At 41.1% G+C, this 19,196-nt stretch overlaps 2 protein-coding genes across 4 annotated transcripts; one reads left to right on the plus strand and one right to left on the minus strand.

Moving 5' to 3' along the window:
• The first annotated feature begins 20 nt into the window (after nt 1-20).
• LOC109191380 (transmembrane protein adipocyte-associated 1) lies at nt 21-3,563 on the plus strand. Its single transcript, XM_019342025.1, is given in 10 exon segments — nt 21-74; nt 178-555; nt 2,069-2,164; nt 2,166-2,260; nt 2,601-2,715; nt 2,718-2,760; nt 2,846-2,948; nt 3,151-3,222; nt 3,285-3,294; nt 3,339-3,563. Coding segments are annotated over 10 exon segments (1,065 nt in total). The 3' UTR covers nt 3,438-3,563.
• A 586-nt stretch (nt 3,564-4,149) lies between these two features.
• LOC109191447 (acyl carrier protein 1, chloroplastic) lies at nt 4,150-6,979 on the minus strand. 3 transcript variants are annotated; one of them, XM_019342125.1, is made up of 6 exons: nt 6,827-6,979; nt 6,500-6,640; nt 5,998-6,096; nt 5,546-5,668; nt 5,235-5,440; nt 4,150-4,278 (listed from the first exon to the last, which is right to left on the minus strand). In XM_019342125.1, exons 1-5 carry the CDS (start codon nt 6,914-6,916, stop codon nt 5,312-5,314), a joined length of 582 nt encoding a protein of 193 aa, XP_019197670.1. In that variant the 5' UTR covers nt 6,917-6,979; the 3' UTR covers nt 4,150-4,278; nt 5,235-5,311. The 3 variants fall into 3 exon arrangements, with proteins under 3 accessions (XP_019197670.1, XP_019197671.1, XP_019197672.1); XM_019342126.1 differs by having other exon boundaries at nt 6,500-6,641; nt 6,824-6,979; XM_019342127.1 differs by having other exon boundaries at nt 4,166-4,278; nt 5,248-5,440.
• Between the last annotated feature and the right edge of the window lie 12,217 nt (nt 6,980-19,196).

Here is a 19,196-nt window from a genome sequence, read left to right on the forward strand (position 1 = left end):
AGCTTAAACGCGGATCGGAAATGGCGTTGGAATGCCGGAGAGAATCTCCGGGAAGGCCGGAAGCGGTACCTCCGGTATGCCAAAAGCTTTCACGCACAGCGCAAATGAATGAAAGATGGATAGGGACAAAAGTGACATTTTCACAAAACGGTGAGGTTAAAATCGTAAATATCCCAGTCAACTATTGTTTTCTCCCGAATCCGGGAATTCTCAATACCTACGTCATCCTCTTTTCTGTCTCGCGAATCCAAGAGAGCTATGAGACTGCTGGAAGCAATTGTGGCGGCGCTTCCGCCGTCTTCCTCCACCCCTGATGCTGCCGGAGACGGAGGCGGCAGCGGAGGAAAGTGGTTTCACGGATGGCTAATGGATTGCCACGGACTGTGGCATAACCTGATTCTCATACTGCCGTCTGCTCTCTTCCTCATATACTTGGCTTCTCAAGCGAAGAAGAACTATCCGAAGATTTTGAATGGACGATCGCATATCATAACCGCACTCTACGGATTTCTCTGGCTCGTCAGCATCCTTAATCTGGCCTGGTGCTCACTTCAGGTTCTCTCTCTCTCTCTCTTTTGGTACCTAATCTTACTGTTATATTGTAGGTTGGGGTTTGGTAAATGTAGTGGTGATAGTCATCTGTATTGTAGAGGAAGGTGTCCATTGAAATCTCCTGCCATTATTATTTTCTAGACCAAAACAGTCAGTTTTCTCTGTTTCATTAAAGAAGAAAAGAAAATGATAGAGAGTCATAGAGGGAACTAGTGGTTTTGAGCTACATAAAATGGAGATTAATAGAGGAAACATCAAGGAAGCCAATAAAAGAATAGGAAGGAAGTGTAACCATGGAAGAACTCAATCCAATACCCATCCAAATTTCAATTAAACTTACTTTCAACAACATGTGTTTGTCTAGAACTAGAAGGATTCTTGCTTGATGTTCAAGCTCAATTCACCAGACTTTTGCAACCGTGCCACTTACCAGACTTCCAAACAAATTTCCTCAGTTCGCTTCAATCTAAAAAGAAAGAAGCCATCAGCATTCTTCTTGTACCAAACAATCCAAATCTATATCTGTTGCAAAAGGCCGGTGCTATTAATAGAAGAAGAATTTACACAACTCACAACACTGGGGAGAAAGAATCTTAGTGGGTTTGTTGTTGCAGTCAGCTGCTAGTATTAACTGTCAAGTTAGACCAAAGACCAAGCACAGGCTTTTATTAAGCTGATAAAAGAGGGCAATTGGGAAACACTAAAAACTTGACTGATGAGAGCGTGCATCCAATAAAGTATAGAAGTGAAAGTGACTGGTGCAATTTAAATCGTAAGGAAGATGTGAAGATAAATGTCAGAAACAATTGAAAATATTTTACTAGTCTGATTAGTTGGTTTAATCATCCTGGACAATGAAAGAGTGCCATATAATAACTTATTATTAACTTGAAGTGAAGTGTTATTACTTGTATTAAAAAAACAATTTAACAGATATAGGATATAGTCATGGTACTTATGGAGTGACTCATGACAAACTATTCATCTTGTCTTTTGTCGCATATAAGAATTGGTGTACCTACAAAGTTTTGCTCTTATAAATTTCATGGCCATGCAATTCTTCTGTGATTCGTGGAAGAGAATTATCCATGATGAGCCCAAAAAGGTCTATTAATTCATTGCCCTCATTTATTTCTTCTGCATCTGTTTTATGGCCTTTGGTTATGTCTTCTTTTAAAGTTAGCCATTGGGTTAGAACTATTTTCTTCACATACCAGACCTCAAAGAGATTTTCTTTGAATTCTTATTGAAAATGGCATGCAACCATGGTCCATGGATAGCAAAGCCTCATTTCTTCTGATTTCCATTGTGGCACATTGGTGATTGAACATTTAGTCAAACCATTTGCACTTTTTTTTTTCCTGCTTAACTGTTAGAATTTAGTAACTTTTACTTGAATCCGCATGTACTACAAGTAAGCTTGTTTATGCACATGTGCCCCCCCCCCCCCCCCCCCCGCCCCACCCAACACACACACACACATATATTAACTACTTGAAATAGATGGTTTGATCAGGTATGGGAGTGCAGTGGTGGAAAACAGTTAGCTTGGAATATATTGTCCTTGCTTACTACATCTGGGATGATGTTTCTTGAAGTAAGCTTGATTGCCTTTTTTACTTCAAGGCAATTATTCAAGTGGGCAAGAAGCTCTAACTCGAACTTTTCTCATCTCGGGTCTCGTTGTTGGTCTGGATATGTTTCTTAAGGTACCAAATAGTGACAAACTGTATTTATCCATTCTTACTTTCATGTTTCCGTTACCATGATAAGCTATTGCTTCCATCAAATTTATCTCTGAAAATCTGACTTGATTCTCGCTTGCCTTGAGAAGTTACCACTAGTTGAGTGAGAAATATCATAGAACTTCCCATCTGTAGGAAAGATCACCGATTCAGGGAATATGTTGTGATGATCTACTGTTGATTACAGTTATCTTTTGAACTATCTCTATGTTTCTCAAATTCTTCAACTTTTTGTTATATACTATAAAACATGTATTTGTTGGCTTTGACTTCATTTTGCCGTGCCTGACTGCATGATATGATGGCAATTTACATATTTGGCTTCGGCATTCAACTCTTTACTCTTGAGAACAATGGGTCGCAGTGGGGCTTGTGGGTTCTTCACAAGTTACTGCTTACTGAAGCTTATGGCTTAATTTTTTTTTTTTTATGTATCGCAGTAGATGGAGAGAGAGGCTACCAGGTGAGCTTCTGCTAGGAAATTTCTTGTCACCATTTCTCTAATGCTGCAACTGAAGCTAAGCTATTATTACAATTGTGTTTTGCAGCAAGGCCTGCATTCTACAACTATGTAAGCATCCTGCTTGGCATAAATGTGGCTACTTTATTCACTTGTGCACTTGCTGCAAATGGTGCTGGATTTGGGGTCTGGTATGTTTCCTTGTGTAACTTCCCATAAGTTTTGTAGCATGTCAAATTTGCAACAAGCCATTTACTTACTCCCCGAGTCTCGATTATTTTGTTGGGCAAAAAGTTTTACGAAATCCACTTCCTCTGTCAGTAGTCAATAAAGTGGTTTGTCAACATTTTACACCTAGTTCATGGTTGCTGCTTTTATTCATCTGTTGTCCAGGTTGTATAACATCATGGTCATTTTCTACCACGCCTTCTACCTCCCTCTTCTATATGTGACCTTCCTGGCCAGGTGAAAATCATTTATTATTTATTCCATCTCTAAATCTAAACCGCTCAATATTACTGCCCAAGTTTCTTTCCAGTACTTACCCATAAGTGCCTTTTTTTTGTTGTGCCTGCCTGCAGGAGGAACATATGAATTTGGAGAATGCGTATTACTCAGAGATGAAGGATGCCGGCTTCTTTGATATTGATTGGGAGGATAACATGGCAACTACTCCCTAGTCCCTAATCAACTTTCAAGTTTGTAAATGTGTAAATATTTTTGTTTGGAGAATAAAACATTCTAATTGTATTGTCATTTTTCAAGGATGTTTTCCATTAATAAACTTGTTTAGAAATGCTTAGGGTATGTTTGATTCGCACATAAAAATCAAAGTCGGAATGGTAATGGATTTTGATGAAAGTATTTTGTATGGTAATAGGGTGGAATTGGAATGATTATCAATATTGATGTTTGCTTATATATAATCCTATAATGAGAATAAAAGTTTTAAAAGTACAATAACAAAAAATCAAGACAATTTATTTTAATATAAAGACATCCAAAGCATCAATTTTAACAACAAAAAAAAAAATCTAAAAACAATAATCCAAACTTAAAAATCAAATTACCAATTAGGAGAGAAATAATGGAATGAAACTCCCAAAGTATTCTAGAAACTTGTTAACCAAACAATAACAATGCCTTTGATTCCCATTCATGATAACTAAATCCATGAACCAAACACACATGTTACATGGGGGGTTGGTATCATTGCAAGGAATAAAGCTACATTTTCACAAAACATTAAACTCCTCGTGCCCATGAATGGAAGGAAGCATTTGTTATGTTCCCCCACAAGAACCCACCCTTATTAGGAGTTGTAGGATACATGTTTTAGCACAAGTAATTATTAAATGACTAAATTGGGATTTATTGAAATCAAGCTAACTCTAAGGATCAAACTTAATAGGTGAAAATTCAGCCAACTAACAAATCAACAAGCATGTCCACACTGCGAAGAAGTCATATTGTGCTGAATTGACAAGATAGAGGAAACAATGATTAAGAAACCAAGACAGACTAAGGGGGTGTATTCAATCATGACTTTCATATAGTTTTAAAGATTTTTATGAACTTTAAAAGTTTGGAGGTATTCAACTCAAACTTTTAGAGAGCCTTTAAAAGTCAGGCGATATTCAATCAAGATTTTTAAAGAGTCTTTAAAAGTCGTGTGGTATTCGATTAAGACTTTTAAAGAGTCTTTAAAAGTCATGTGGTATTCAAAAAGTTATGAAGACTTTTTAATTTTAAGACTTTTGTAAACTTTTTCTTCTCAAATATAAATAGTTGAAATCCAACCATCAACTCCAAGATTTCAAAATTTTCTTTCTTACAACTTTGAATGTTTTCTCTCCCTATTAAAACTCTATTTTTTCTCCCTATTTAAACTTTATAAACCTATCTAAATTCAATAAAATTATTATTTTTCTTCATTATCCTATATTTTCCTTATACCTAAACTCTACTAATCTCTCTCTGTCTCTCCCTCTCCTAAACTTTACAATCTTCATCTAAAAATTTGAAATAATATTATTTTTACTTCATTATTGCTTGTTTATATTAATTTTTATTTTTTCTATGAATTTTTTATCTCTAACTTTCTCTAATTCCCTCTAAATACATGAACAAAGCAAATTTTTCATTGTCAAATTTTTGTATATGTTTCATAATATTCATATAAATACTTATATATTTTGTTTTTTTTTTAATTGTTTTTATGCTTATATTTGTAATATATATTTTTCCTTTTTTTAACAACAAGTTACTATGAATAGTGAACTATTGTTCACCATAACAATTTGGGGTTGCAAACAGTGTCTATGAATGTTTTTTATATAGACTTTTATAGAGTCTTATACTCTTATAAAGTTTTATAAAAAGTTTTAAATAACTCTATGAAAGTCAATCAAAGTTTATTAAAATCTATCATTTTAAAAGTCTTTAAAACTCTACAAAAGTCATGATTGAATACACCCCTAAAGCTCCAAAGCCTAGTAAGGCTATCTAAGCAGTAACCAAACACATCTTTAAATAAGTTCCTCTCCTGATTATTCTAGCAGCCCTTTTCCTCAATAAGCTTCTCTATAAGATCTGCAGCATCCTGGACCGATACAATCGCCTGGGCATTGTCCTCCTCCACAGTTATGTTGAAAGTCTCCTCAAGCCCCATCACAATTTCAACCTGAATTGCTAAACACCATTAGTTAAGAACATGGGAAGTAAGTGAAGAATTAGATATTGCATTTTTGGGGATTGAACACTAAAGGCAAGGCTGGCTGGCCTTTACCGTATCAAGAGAATCAGCTCCGAGTTCTGCAAACTTGGATTCCCCACACACAGAGACATCGTCACCCAGGGCAAGCTGTTTCTTAACTACAGAGCAAACTTTGTCCACAGTCTCGGGCTTGGCCTGTTAAATTGCAGAATCACCAAAAACTTATCCCGTGTTTGTGCCCAAATAAACATTAAAGAGTTATATGACCAGACTCTCAGATCACTGATGTATCCCAAATACCAATTTAGTAACCCTGGACACATAAGGACTGCAATGACAGGTAGATAAATACAATGTATATATACACAAGAAACAAACCACCACCCCAAATTGTGCTACATATGCCTACAAACCTAGAATGATTTTATGTACAAGAGAACACTTCAAAGCTAAACACCTTCCTAACAAATCCCTATACCAGCAAATACAACAGCATTCAGAACATAAAATGAGAAGCTACTTACAGCACAGGAAATCCGGAGGCCTCTTGTACGGAAGCTGAATGGCAGAGCTCTCTGCTGAATAGGGAATGCAACTCTTTTCAAGCTAGATAGCCTCATTCCCTGTTTTTACATGTTCAAACTCAATTAAAACAACAATAATTGCAACCAAAAAACACATAATTCATCAAAAGCCAACACTAGAGAAAATGACTGAAATCTGTTATACCAAATCTAAATTTCCAACTCAACCTACCAAGTTTCTGAAACAACTTGAGAATTCAACACTAAAAACAATTCCAATTTTGTGATAAGAACTCCAATTTTCAAACCTCAACTTCTTAGTACCAAAACGCATAAGATACAACACTTGATCACATCATGTAGTAATTATTTCACTTATTTTTGCTCATATATAAAGCTAAACCCTACTAAATTCCTCAACCAAAGGAATTCAAGCCAAATAAATCACAGGAATTCGAGATCCAGAAGATAATCAAATAATGAAGACAAAACAAGTACACACCGAGTTCTGAGGTGAAACTTGAGGGCGGGAGCGAAGGGAGATCAACGAAGCACCACCGACTGCCGCCATGTCTGCCTTCAATGGAAACCGCAGAGTAGAATACAGCTTGGATCTACTCACACTCACACGCAGCCTATATATATTATATGGAAAATGCTATATGTACTCTCATGGTGTATAAACTCTTGCCACGTGTATCAATGAATTCAAGTGAATAAAGAAAAACAATGACCCACTTATTATTTAAACCAATCAGATAATGACACTTCAGTAGGGAGTATAAAATGGAGTAACAAGTGAGAGTACATGTAATATTACTCATATTATATATATAGGGAGAGAGATAAAGAGGGAGACGGAAAATGCGACGGAGAGTACGAAGAGTGTGTGGGAATTGGCAGTGAGTGGCGCATACATATATTATCGGATAATAAACCTAAAAAATTTAAGGTGTCATGTGAGATGTGACTATGTGAATCATTCAAGTCGCCCCAAATACTTCGATGCTCACTATAGTAGATTAATTAGTAGTTGTAACTACTAGCTATTCGTACAATCATAATAAGTTAATAGAACAAATTGCACTTTTGGTCCTGTGAGTATTAGGGTATTGGTAATTTGAGTACGTGACTTTCAAAACTCCCAATTTAAATCTTTAACTATGCAATTTTTGGCAAATTTGGTCCTCCGGGCCAAATTGCCGGCCAATTTTGGCCAGAAAAAGATTTAATGTTTGGAATTAATTTATGATGAGGGTAAAAACGTCATTTTTTATTGTATTTCACCACCGAAATTAATGTTTGGAATTAATTTCCGCTTCTTCTCATCGCTCATGATTGGGTTAGCGAAGAAATCGAACACCGATTCCTCCGTGAAGACTTTCTCGATCTTCTCCAAGTCGCCTGCGGTTGTCTCCATAGTTCCGTTCGACTTGGAGACGTCGCAGAGCACGAGAGTTTCTTCGAGGGGGCCCTGACGGTGAACTTCGGAAGCCTAAGGCCTCCGGAGAAAGAGAGCTTCGCCGTCGGCGAGACGATGATTTGAGTCGACGGCGGGGAGCGCGACTGGAATGTGATCGGAGTTTGTTGCAAAGCGCGACTGGAATGTGATGATTAGTGGAAGAGCCGGCGCCGGCAACCACCCTCCTGCTTCAACTGCAACTGTTTCAGCTGCTACATGAGCTACTTGGTGAGGTGAGACTCGTCGCCCAACCGGCAGCTCATCCACGAAATCATCGACGCTTATGAGGACAGCCCGTAATTGCAGAGCAAGAAAAACAAGAGAGAGAATAGAAGAAACAAGGCTAACAACAATGGCGTAGAGGAGGAGGAAGACGAAGTCGGAGGTGAGTTTAACCTCCGACGAGCACCGTCGCGCCAACGACGGCGACGACAGTGGCGTAGACGAGGAGGAAGACGGCGGTGAGAAGGATTATATAGTAGTTGGACCTTCTCATCATCATCTTCATCGTCTCTGCTCAATTTGGACCTGGGTTCTGCAATGAAAAGAAAGGGTGATAGGTTTTATATAGTAGTTGCTATGTCCGACATGAGCTTTATCCCTTTTACTTCCCTCCCTCGATTCGCCGGAAAAATCCACCGTCGCCGCGTGGGAAGCAAAGAACTACCGTGTGAGTCGCCGGAACGAAATCCGTCGCTGCAACAATGAAGAAGGGGGGAGAATGGAGAAGAAGAAAGAGTGTGAAAGGACTACTTTGCCCCTCTGATTAATTAATTAAAAATGATTTAAAATTTTTCGGCCAAAATTGGCCGGCAATTTGGCCCGGAGGACCAAATGTGCCAAAAATTGCATAGTTAAAGGTTTAAATTGGGAGTTTTGAAAGTCACGTACTCAAATTGTCAGTACCATAATACTCACAGGACCAAAAGTGCAATTTGTTCTAAGTTAATAACCCCCTCAAGTTTTCAGAAATGGCAACCACATCCCTCTTTTTTCCTTTTAGGAATAAGAGTCAAATATGCCGTTGAAGTGCATACCGATAATGCAATTTAGGCCATTAAATCTAAAAAAAAAAATACAATTGAATCTCTAAATTAACCCATTCCATACAATTAGTCCAATTTATAGGTTTTACAAGTTTCTAATAGGTCACCCCAAATTTAAAATATTTTTAAAAAATAATTATTTATATTTTCTTTAAAAAAAACAGAGCTTCGTCTTCATCGCCAATCACTTGCTGAGCCGGGAATATCAAAAGAAAAATACTCAAAATTCCTAAAACTTTTTGAAGACTCACCGGAATTGTGACTCCGTCCAACGGTGATATTATCTTCTGGCGTCTTCTACATCGCAACTCCCATACGTTGATTAGATAGTGCATCCGTAGGAGACAAAAAAGAAGCAGAGCATGGAGACAAGATCGACGAAATCAGGGACTAGACCACTGAATCGACGAAGGAGACCGAGATATCGACGTAATTCATCGCCGCTAGGCTACTCCACAAGGCTGAGGCCGAGCCGACGACACCATGAGTCCTGGTATGAGCGTGAAGTAAGAGGCGAAGAGTCGTGGCTAGCTCATGAATGATGTAGGCAGTGGCGGATCCAGAAATCTTTTCCAGTGGGGTGAAAGATTAAAGCTAACGAGATATTTTGAAAAGAAAATAAAACACTTAGAGATCAAGTCATAGTACATGGGAGGGGCTTTACATCCAAGCCAAATTAACCTTTAGATAATCTAATATATTTAATATAGAGTTTTTTCCCAAAATGGTCCCTCGACTATCGCTTATTCTCAATTTTACATTTTGACTTTTAATTGCACCCAATGTGGTCCCTTGACTTTTATAAACTCCCCCAAATTGGTCCTCTGTTAGAAATTCCATCTATTGAGTGTTAAAATGAAGGGCATTTTTGTCCATTCACCTATTATATGCCTAATATACTCTGAAAAATAGTCGAGGGACCATTTTGGGAATAGTCGAGGGATCATTTTGAGAAAAACTCATTTATTTATTTCCATTTTTTAACACTATCAAATTAGAATTTCTATACATTTTTTTCTTACAAATATAAATAGTTAAAATCCACAATCAAATCTCAAAATTTTAAACGTTCTCTACAATTTTTTTCCTTTTGTCTAAACGTACAAATTTTTCCCCTATCGCTATCAAGTTTTACAATAAATTTCGTAACATTCATAAATACTCACACACACACACACACACACACACACACACACACACACACACACACACACACACACACACACACACACACACACACACACACACATATATATATATATATATATATATATATATATATATATATATATATATATATATATATATATATAATCATATTAAAACTTCAAAAGACAATCAATCACTATGTATTACATTAAATATTATTTTTATAGTTAAAATGAAATTATTATTTTTTTACGTACTATGGTAAACAAGTTTAAATTTCAAATTTAAGTTTATTAACATTCATATATAAAATACAAACAAACTTCAAAATGACAAGAACTTGTAATATTGGTAAATGATGAGACTTTAGGTTTAGAATTGTTTGTTTTGTGCTAATTATTTTTGCATTTGTTTTATTTTACTTGTCCTTTAAGACATAAAATTGATAGCCATAGTTCTAGACTCTCTTTAGCATGATGTACTTCTGGGTAGATAGGCATTTGGAAATGGTAGGTATGGTTTGTACTAACTTTGGAATGAAACTAATGGCCTTACAGGCTAAGTTAAGCCAACTTTCCAAAAATATTTTCTAAGATTTTGTCATTGACCGAGAAGTGACGCGTACTTCTCAGTTCGAAGAAGTGCCAGAGCATAGCGATTGATTGTAAAAATAATAATTTTATTTTCAAAAGGCATAATGACCGAGAAGTGAAGAGTACATTTTGGGTGTCTAAACTGATAAAAATAGTAATGTTATTTTCAATGGTAAAAATAATATTTAATATGATACATAGTGATTGATTGTCTATTGAAGTTTTAGTGTGTGTGTGTGTGTGTGTGAACATAAAAAAGTATATGAGTATTATATTTTTGAAATTTACAGAACTTATTGTAAAACTTGATAGGATTAGAGGAAAAGTTTGTATGTTTAGACAGAAGGAACAAATTTGTATAGAAAGTTTAAAATTTTGAGGTTTGATTGTGAATTTTAACTATTTATATTTGTAAAAAAAATTGTATAGAAACTCTAATTTGATAGTCTTACAAAAATGGAAATAAACAAAAATGAAATAAATAAATGAGTTTTTCTCAAAATGATCCCTCGACTATTCCCAAAATGGTCCCTTGACTATTTTTCAGAGTATATTAGACATATAATAGGTAAATGGACGAAAATGCCCTTCATTTTAACACTCAATAGACGGAATTTCTAACGGAGGACCAATTTGGGGGAGTTTTTAAAAGTCAAGGGACCACATTGGGTGCAATTAAAAGTCGAAATGCAAAATTGAGAATGAGCAATAGTCGAGGGACCATTTTGGGAAAAAACTCATTTAATATATAAACATATATATGGGGTAGGGGTAACTGCCCCCCATTGTGGCTCCGCCACTAGATGTAGGCAAAGAGAGGCAAGTGTGCAGCCACCGGAAAGCAGACGCGTCATATCGACTCCGGCATGTCTAAATCTCATTCGCTGTTCAATTTTTTTTAAATAATTATTTAAAATATAAAATATTTTTTATATTTTAAATAATTATTTTTTAAAAAATAATTTAAATTTGAGATGACCTGTTAGAAACCTGAAAATTGGTCTAATTGTATGAAATTGGTTAATTTAAAGATTCAATTGTAATTTTTTTTAGGTTCTAATTCAATGGTCTATTTTATCATTATTCCTTTCTGATAGTTTTATTTGATTGGAAAAGTCTTGGCCTAAGCGGGTTGTCCATTTTTATTGCCAAAGAAAGAAGGAAGCTTGGAGCAAAATATTACTCCCTTCGTCCCATTGTATGTGTCTGGTTCAGTTAACGAGGCTTGACTAAAGTTATTTTTAATTCAATTTTTCACAATATTAAGTTTAATATTAGTATACAAAATTTATATAGTAAGAAACTACACTAAAAGTACTATTAAACATAAAAAATCAAATTTAAAAATAAGTAAAAAAATCATAAAGAAAATAAATTAGAAAGAAAGAGTTGGTTTGACCAATGAATAGTAGGTATGACAGATAAAATGAGATAGAAGGAGTATGATAGTGTTAATTCCCATGTAAGTGGTAAATAAATAACACAAGTCCAATCAAAGCAAGTAAATCTTTTAATGATCGGGTGAAAGACCTAAATACAATCTACACTGGCTATTCTGAGGGCCGACTGACTGCGGTCGGGATGCTCTAACAATAGCCTATCGATTGTCCAAAAGTCCACCACACTGTTGCAACTGCGGGTATATATAGCCGTTGGGCCGGAGACACAAGTCCTGCCGTTTGGCATGTCACCCATGTAGCAACCACGTGTCCTGCTCCCGGGAGCCCTGCCTGTCAGCACGTAGCGTTGCCACGTGTTTCTTCTCGGCTCTCTCGCCTAAGGGCTATCGATCGGGACTCGAGGACATCGGTCGGGTGATGCCGGTCGGCAACCGACCGGGTTCTTCTAAGAAAGTCCGACCTATAACCTGCATAAACAAGAATGAAAAGACGAAGGCATGTCGGTCGGGGTATTCCCTACCAAGAGCCCTCCAGCCCGGGCCTTTTTGACCGCCCGGGAAAAAACGGGACGGGATGAAAAAGTCCAACCGTCCGCCGCCAAACCGACCGGCCAGCTGTCATTCCCTTGCGCCACGAGTTGACCTCTGCTAGCCTCTGCGACCGCAACGGTCACCTCGGAGTTTGGAGCGGTCGCGTCACGCAAGTGGGCCGTTTCCCGCCCAAATGCTTTCCTATAAATAGGCCTTCATGGAGTTCATTTGAACTTTTACCAACCATCCTGAGTCGATCGGTGCTTCCAGAGCGTCCCGAGCAAATACTTCAGCAAGTCAGTCGAGCGAGCAATCTTCAAGCTTCTCACAACAAAGTGCTACCACTCGGTAAATTCTCTGCTCTTTAGCTCTTTTAACTTCCTGCTTTACATTTTTTGTTATAGCCAACTATAAGCCTTAGCTGACCACGACCCAAATATCCCGAGCCCTAATATAATCCCGACCGGCCTTTAGGTAGACATAATGTCGGATTCAGATAGTCAGAACGTCTCAGTCGCAGATTACGACGATGCGGTCGAACAGACAAGCGAAGAAGTGGACATCATGTCCTACTCACCAGAGGTCGTTCAACGACCATCGAAGACCATCGAGCGACAAAGGTCGTCTAGCTTGGAGGGAACATCAAGCTCAAGCTCGAGCGGGTCGGGCAGCTCAAGCCGTGGTAGCGGGGAGGCTACTATAAGCGGGCAAGGCTCCCCAACCGGTGGCGTTCGGGAAACGCCTACCAGGATCATTGGGGATTACCCTCAGGCCGCACCTCGGGCGGATGGTCGGGAGGGTACACTAGAGTCGGTCGAGGAAGACCCGGCCGAGCCAGCCGCACCGGCTGCCGACGGATACGCATTCTTGAACCGCGAGAGCGTAGAGCGGCAAATGAGCAAATTAACAAAGGGGGAAGCGGCAAAGATCGCCGCAAGGCTCAATGGTCGGGTGGAGTTCGACACTAGCCGCCAGCTCGGGAACATAATCGATCGTCACCGGGGAAAGTGGATCGGGATGCATTTCGATTCGCTGATGGCCCCGATCACTTTCCCCTTCCCAGCCCTCCTGACAGCGTTCTTGGGCTACTACCAGGTCGTCCCGGCCCAGATCTGCCCGAACGCACACAGGATCCTGGCCAGTTTTCCTGAGATATGCGCCCGACACCAAGTAGCTTGCACGATGGAACTTTTCAATTTCATCTACCAAGTGAAGGTTCTCCCGGCCAAGTATGGGGGCGGGTTTTTGATGATCCAGTCCCAGGCAGATTTATGCTCGATTGACAGTCTACCCGGGAACAACCGGGGGTGGAAAATTAGGATTTTCTCGGTCAAGTATGACCCCTGGATCCTCCCGGTCGAGAGGGTGTGGAGCACCCATTACAGAAAGCAAGTGACGCTGGTCGAGACTAAAGCTCTCCGGGATACCGTCGCCAAGATCTCGAGCGAGATCCATGAATACAAAATCTTCTGCATGGCAGAGCGCTATGAGGAAGCCCGACTACCACTACCGCAATACGACCTGACAGAGAAGTACTTGCCCAAGCCAACAGGGGTGACAATCGCAAGGGCGGCTGCTCGGGTCGAGCCGGCAGATGAAGGTCTAACACTAACCAATCATCCTCGACCCTAACTTCCCGATCACCCCATAATCCCGATCTAACTATCTTCTTATTTGTTTGCAGAAATGGCTCCCGGAGGATTTGATGAGGAGGAAGCATCGTCACCTCCCCGGGTTAAGATTTTGCTCGGGAGAAAGAAGACGACTACTGGGTCGTCTGGAGGAGATCAGATCCCAGTTGCACGACCACTGGGCACGTCCACGACCGCCACTGTCACCACGGCCGACGGGTACGTGATCGAGTCGGGGGACACGCTCGTCACCCGGGTGACTTCTCGAAAAGGAAAAGAACAAGTGACCGAGAAAGGGGTCGAAGAGAGCGCCCCCCAAAAACGCCAAAAGAAACAGAGCACCCCGACCCCTGAGGTCGGGGCTATCACGGGCGACGCATCCCTCCTGACGCGGATCGGCAACCTCCAGCAGATTCCAGAGGGGATGTCCAAATTGACCCCGACCCAGATGGTCGAAAAGATCAGCCACGACCTGGTCGAGGTAGGGAATATTCATCTTTATCTTTTTAATCATTAACTGCTATCACTCGAGCTAACTCAACCGGTTTTGCAGTTGTCCCACGTGAAACAGGCTCTTCACCGTCGGGCGTTATTGGCAAACGAGGCCAATGCCCTGAAGAAGGTCGCCGACCGACAATTACAGGAAGCCAAAGACCTCCAGGTGGAGCTAAAGAAAGCCAAAGAAGAGCTGAAAAAAGCCAAGGAAGATCGGGACCTTTCTGAGAAGGTCGCCCAACAGGCGGTCGGTGAGGCAACCGAGCTAAAGGCCCGACTGAACAACACGGGTGAACTGGCCCAGTTTCTTTTCCGGGATCTGGAGTCGGGGACCCAGTTCCTCCGGGCACTATTGCAAAAATCGCGCCTAGGCGCCGATTAATCGGCGCCTAGGCGCTAGGCGCCCGGCTAGGCGTTCTAGGCGCTCGCCTAGGCGCTCTAGGCGGTCCCCACGCGCCTAGAGGGCGCCTAGCGATTTTTTCAACATTGCCTCTGGGAGATCCGGAAGACAAAAGTCGGGGAGGAACTGGTCTGGACGTTCGGTCGGTGGGCATTTAAAACCGGCCAGAGGAAGATGCGGGAAAAGACCCAGAAGAATATGGAGCAAGCGCTCGAGGGAGATGATCTCCAATTGGTCTTGACCATGCTTCCTCAAGAGATCCCCGACCCCGGCGTGGCCCCTTTTGACAACGATGAAGTTGCCGAGCCAAGCGCCGCTGCGAAGAAGTAGTTAGGTCATGTAGATACCGACCGGTGTAGTCTGCTTCTTCTTTTTGTTTCAAGTAGACTTGATCGGGAGCCTGGTCCCGCTTTTGTACCGGGCAGTTTTAAATTTTAATGAAGCTCATTTTTTTCAACTTGCGTCGTTCGAGCTATCTTGATCTGTTTTATTTTTATTTTTATTTTTATTTGCTTGAATGCCGATCATCTATTGCCCGACCCTTTGGCCTAACGGCCTGGTCGTACGCGTCCCAACCGAATGACCTTTTGGCCCTTCGAAATATTAAACTTTTTTGGCTTGTCTGTTCGGGATTTTCCCGATCTTTTGGCCTTATTTGTACTTCCTTTATCCCAGCCCCCACACTATTGTGCATGCAAGGCACGAGTGAGTGCGACAGTGGAAAGAAGTTGGACGAGTCGGGGGATTTTTGATGTAGCTCTGTTTTCCCTGATCGATGGCGGGACCCAAGCGTCCGCCGAAGATGAGCGCAATAGACAGTCGTTAGAATCCGACTGGCCAAGTAGTAGGTGGCTATTAGAGCCAAGTAAGTAGACGGCTATTATAGCCATTTAAGTTGATGGCTATTAGAGCCAATTTGTTGCACACCCCTATCGGTCGGAATTGAGGGAGAGGTGTTGTGTTGGGCGAAAAGCCCATCTTCATTGTTAATGCCGAGTGTCGATCGGGTATACTCCGAGCGAGAATAGCTGATGAAGCAGATTTAGACCAACCTACTTCATATTAAGACGTTGGAAAAAACCGACCGGGTCGCCGTATGCAAACGGTCGAGTAATCACCGATCGTATATACATTAAATTTTCCCGTTCGCAGACGGTTAAAAATATTTACAACTAATAATTTACAAACATTTGAACGACGAACAGGGCCCACTCGCAGGTTGAGCCCCCACTTCGTCAATAATTACAAAAAATGGGCTAATGCCTAAACAAGACGAGGTGCTCGGAATTCCAAGTGCCCTCGATTTGCTTACCGGTCATCGTTTCCAGTCGGTAGGTTCCCGGCCGTATAACAGCGGTGATGACATACGACCCTTCCCAGTTCTGAACTAGCTTTCCTCCTTCCAAAGGCTGACTGGCTTCCCGTCGGCATAGAACGTAGTCTCCGACCTGAAAGTACCGAGGGTTGACCCGGACATCCTTCGAACTCTTTTGTAACACCCCGTGTTACGGCCCTTAATCCCGAATTAATTACTTAATTAATTCCATTAATAATAATTAAAAAGGATTTAATTTGATTATAAATCCCTTTAAATAATTAATGTGGTCCTCCACGGATCGTGGACCCCTGCCTAAACTAGAGTCATAAACCTATTAGAAATAAAGAAAGTGTACCTTTACTATTCAGATTATGATTAGGATTCTCTTTAATTAATTAATATGGTCAACCATGGACCATGGACCCTTATCCCTAAAAGAAGCCCTTAATCCTATAAGGAATAGAATTAGTAAACCCATACCATTCAGACCCTAATTGGGACTCCTAAATATATATATAAGGACATAGGAGGCACCTAGAAGTCACACCACAATAATTATCACCACACAAGAATTCCCAAGGGACTCCCCACCACCAAGCCTAGGGAGATCAAAACGGATGGAAATCTTAGGGAAGAACATTAATAGCCAAGGGATGATTAATTAAGGCTAAGAGGTAACCCATGTCTCAACAAAACCTATTTTCTTCGCTATAATCTCCTTCCTTGGCCTCCCTCTATATCTTTGTGTCTTGATTGAATTCCTCTATGATTAATTGTGTTGCGTTCTTGATGATTGATAATATGATTTATATGTTTTCTTGATAATCTTGATGATCTTGATGTTGGAAAGAAGTTCTTGAGTTTGATATGATGATTCTTGACGAATCTTGATATTTCTTGATGTTGAAAATAAAATATGTTCTTGATGATTTGGGTGGGATTAGAGCCCTAGGTTGGATTGGGAATATGTATTGTGATGTTCTTGATTTATATTTGGGTGGGAATTCGCATGTTCGGGTGTTGTTTATATTTAGAATTCGTAATAGGATAAGTCCTACGTGATTCTTGCTTTTGATCCGTTAATTGCTTACGTGGCGTCGTTATTTGCGTTTAAAAGTGTCTAAACATAGTTTCGGGTTCCACAAAGGTTCCCGGGATGAATATATGAGAAAAGAGTCAGTGGGGGGGTAGGGGAACCCGTCACCTACCCGCTGCCCAAAGGACACCGCTCGGCAGCGGGCAGCCGCCTGCCCGCCGGCAACCCGTTGCCCGGAACAGTGACCTCCAGCGGGCAGCCGGCGGGTGGCCCTCCACCCACCGGCTACCCGCTGGTCCGTACCCCACCCCGGGTCCCCGGCTTCCCCGTTTGATGTTCCCCGCTCCCCATGGCGTCCCAACGGACTCCGCTTTTCGTGCTTGAGTCTAGTTTGATGTTTCGGGTACCATTCGTAGGTTAGATAAGTCTTAGGGATTGCATGCTAGTTGAATTGGTAACCCGTTGACCTAGATGGAAGTTGTATGAACCCTTTGGACTATTCTTAGCATGTGAATGATCACACGTAAGTTTATTTATATGTCTTTCCCCTCCCAAAATGCTATTACGTGCTCCTATGTGTTATGTGTTGCATGATCCCCCATTTTGGTTATAGGCCAATTGGGTGGTTCCCGGACTAAGGTTCGGAAGTCGGCTAAAGGCCGAATGGATTGTTCCCGGACTAAGGTTTGGAAGTCAGTTGAAGACCGAATGGATTGTTCCCGGACTAAAGGTTCGGAAGTGGCTGAAGGCCAAATGGATTGTTCCTGAGCTAAGGCTCAGAAGTGGCTAAGGCCAAATTGATTCACTTCTTGGACTACAGGTCCAAATATGGGCCTCGGTGCTATGACCCACCGGACCTGAACGCGCCAGGACGGTGTGTAGGGCCAATAAGCCGAGGAAGGCTGTAGTCCACCGACCTGAGTAATCAGGCGGTGTGTAGGGCTACGGCTGGCTGCGATCCACAGAATGATGGGACAGCAGTGTGTAGGGCCATAGTCTCCGAGGATCTTCGCCCACCGATTGAGTATAGCTCAGCGGTAAGCCGGGCTTGATCCGCTATGGTCCACCGACTGTGCGCATCGACGGTGTGTAGGGTCGTAAGTCCCCCCTTGTAAAGGGGATCGCGGTCCACCGACTGTGTGCGTCAGCGGTGTGTCGGATCGTGGTCCGACGTTGAGTTCGTCAGCGGTTCTAAAGGGTTGGTTGCGATCAACTCCCCTCATACTGCGGTACTGAGGTAGGGTGCTGCGGGGCCGTGTTAATGCTATAAGCATTAACCCTCACGTTCGGGCATGCGATTGGTCCCGTGGCGCCATCAATGAGTATGTGATATGATTGGTGATTGAATGATGATGGGTTGTGGAATTGGAAAGTGATCTGTGACCTTAGATGCGTGTTCCTTATGATGTTATCCCTACTTAACTGTTTATTATTGTTTGATGTGCTTGTCCCTATTTGCTGAGTCTATTCCTGGTTTTAAAGTTAGTGTCTCCTAAGTATTTATCTTCCTGCTTCGAAATGATTTTTCATATATCTATATATATCTACCTATAATGTATTTCAACGCGTTGGAGTGGGTTACCAGCATCTCTCGCTGAACAGATATATTTGGCTTTCAGGCACGGATGAGTAGACACTGGAGCGCGCTAGAGATTGGAAGCGTAGAGTGGATAGTTTCCCGTTCGGCCTGCGTGCCATGCTTATGTATTAACATTATTAAGGATTTTAGATGGTTAGCCTGTGCACCTGAGTTCCCTAGCTCAGGTGTGGCATAGCACCCCATACTCTTATGTTATATTTTTGGGAATCAATGAGAATTTACCTTTATTATATAAGTCTTAAAAGTTGAAAAATTTCGGGGTGTTACAGATGGTATCAGAGCCTAAGTTTGACCCTAGGATTAAGACTCGTAAGACCAGACTTTAGGACAATAGGCGTGAACTCTAGGTATTTAGGAACATGGGATTTAGGAATCCTAGGACGCGTGGTGAGATTGTGAGCCTACCTATCATCACATCACCTCCCCTTACTTTATCCCTCACTAATTTGAAGAATTTCCCCCTTCGCTTATCACACCAAGGTAAGGTTACAACGCAGTAACTCTTCATTCAACATACTTACCCTAGAAATCTATGATGT

This window comes from Ipomoea nil, unplaced genomic scaffold, assembly GCF_001879475.1.
Source record: "Ipomoea nil cultivar Tokyo-kokei standard unplaced genomic scaffold, Asagao_1.1 scaffold1622, whole genome shotgun sequence".
Taxonomy (NCBI): domain Eukaryota; kingdom Viridiplantae; phylum Streptophyta; class Magnoliopsida; order Solanales; family Convolvulaceae; genus Ipomoea; species Ipomoea nil.

Coding starts and splice junctions, on each gene's coding strand:
- LOC109191447 (XM_019342125.1), bottom strand. CDS start 6,916: ATGTATGCGCCACTCACTGCCAATTCCCACACACTCTTCGTACTCTCC. Junction 6,097..6,499: donor AAGTTTCACCTCAGAACTCG/GTGTGTACTTGT, acceptor ATGTAAAAACAG/GGAATGAGGCTATCTAGCTT. Junction 5,669..5,997: donor GCCTCCGGATTTCCTGTGCT/GTAAGTAGCTTC, acceptor GCAATTTAACAG/GCCAAGCCCGAGACTGTGGA.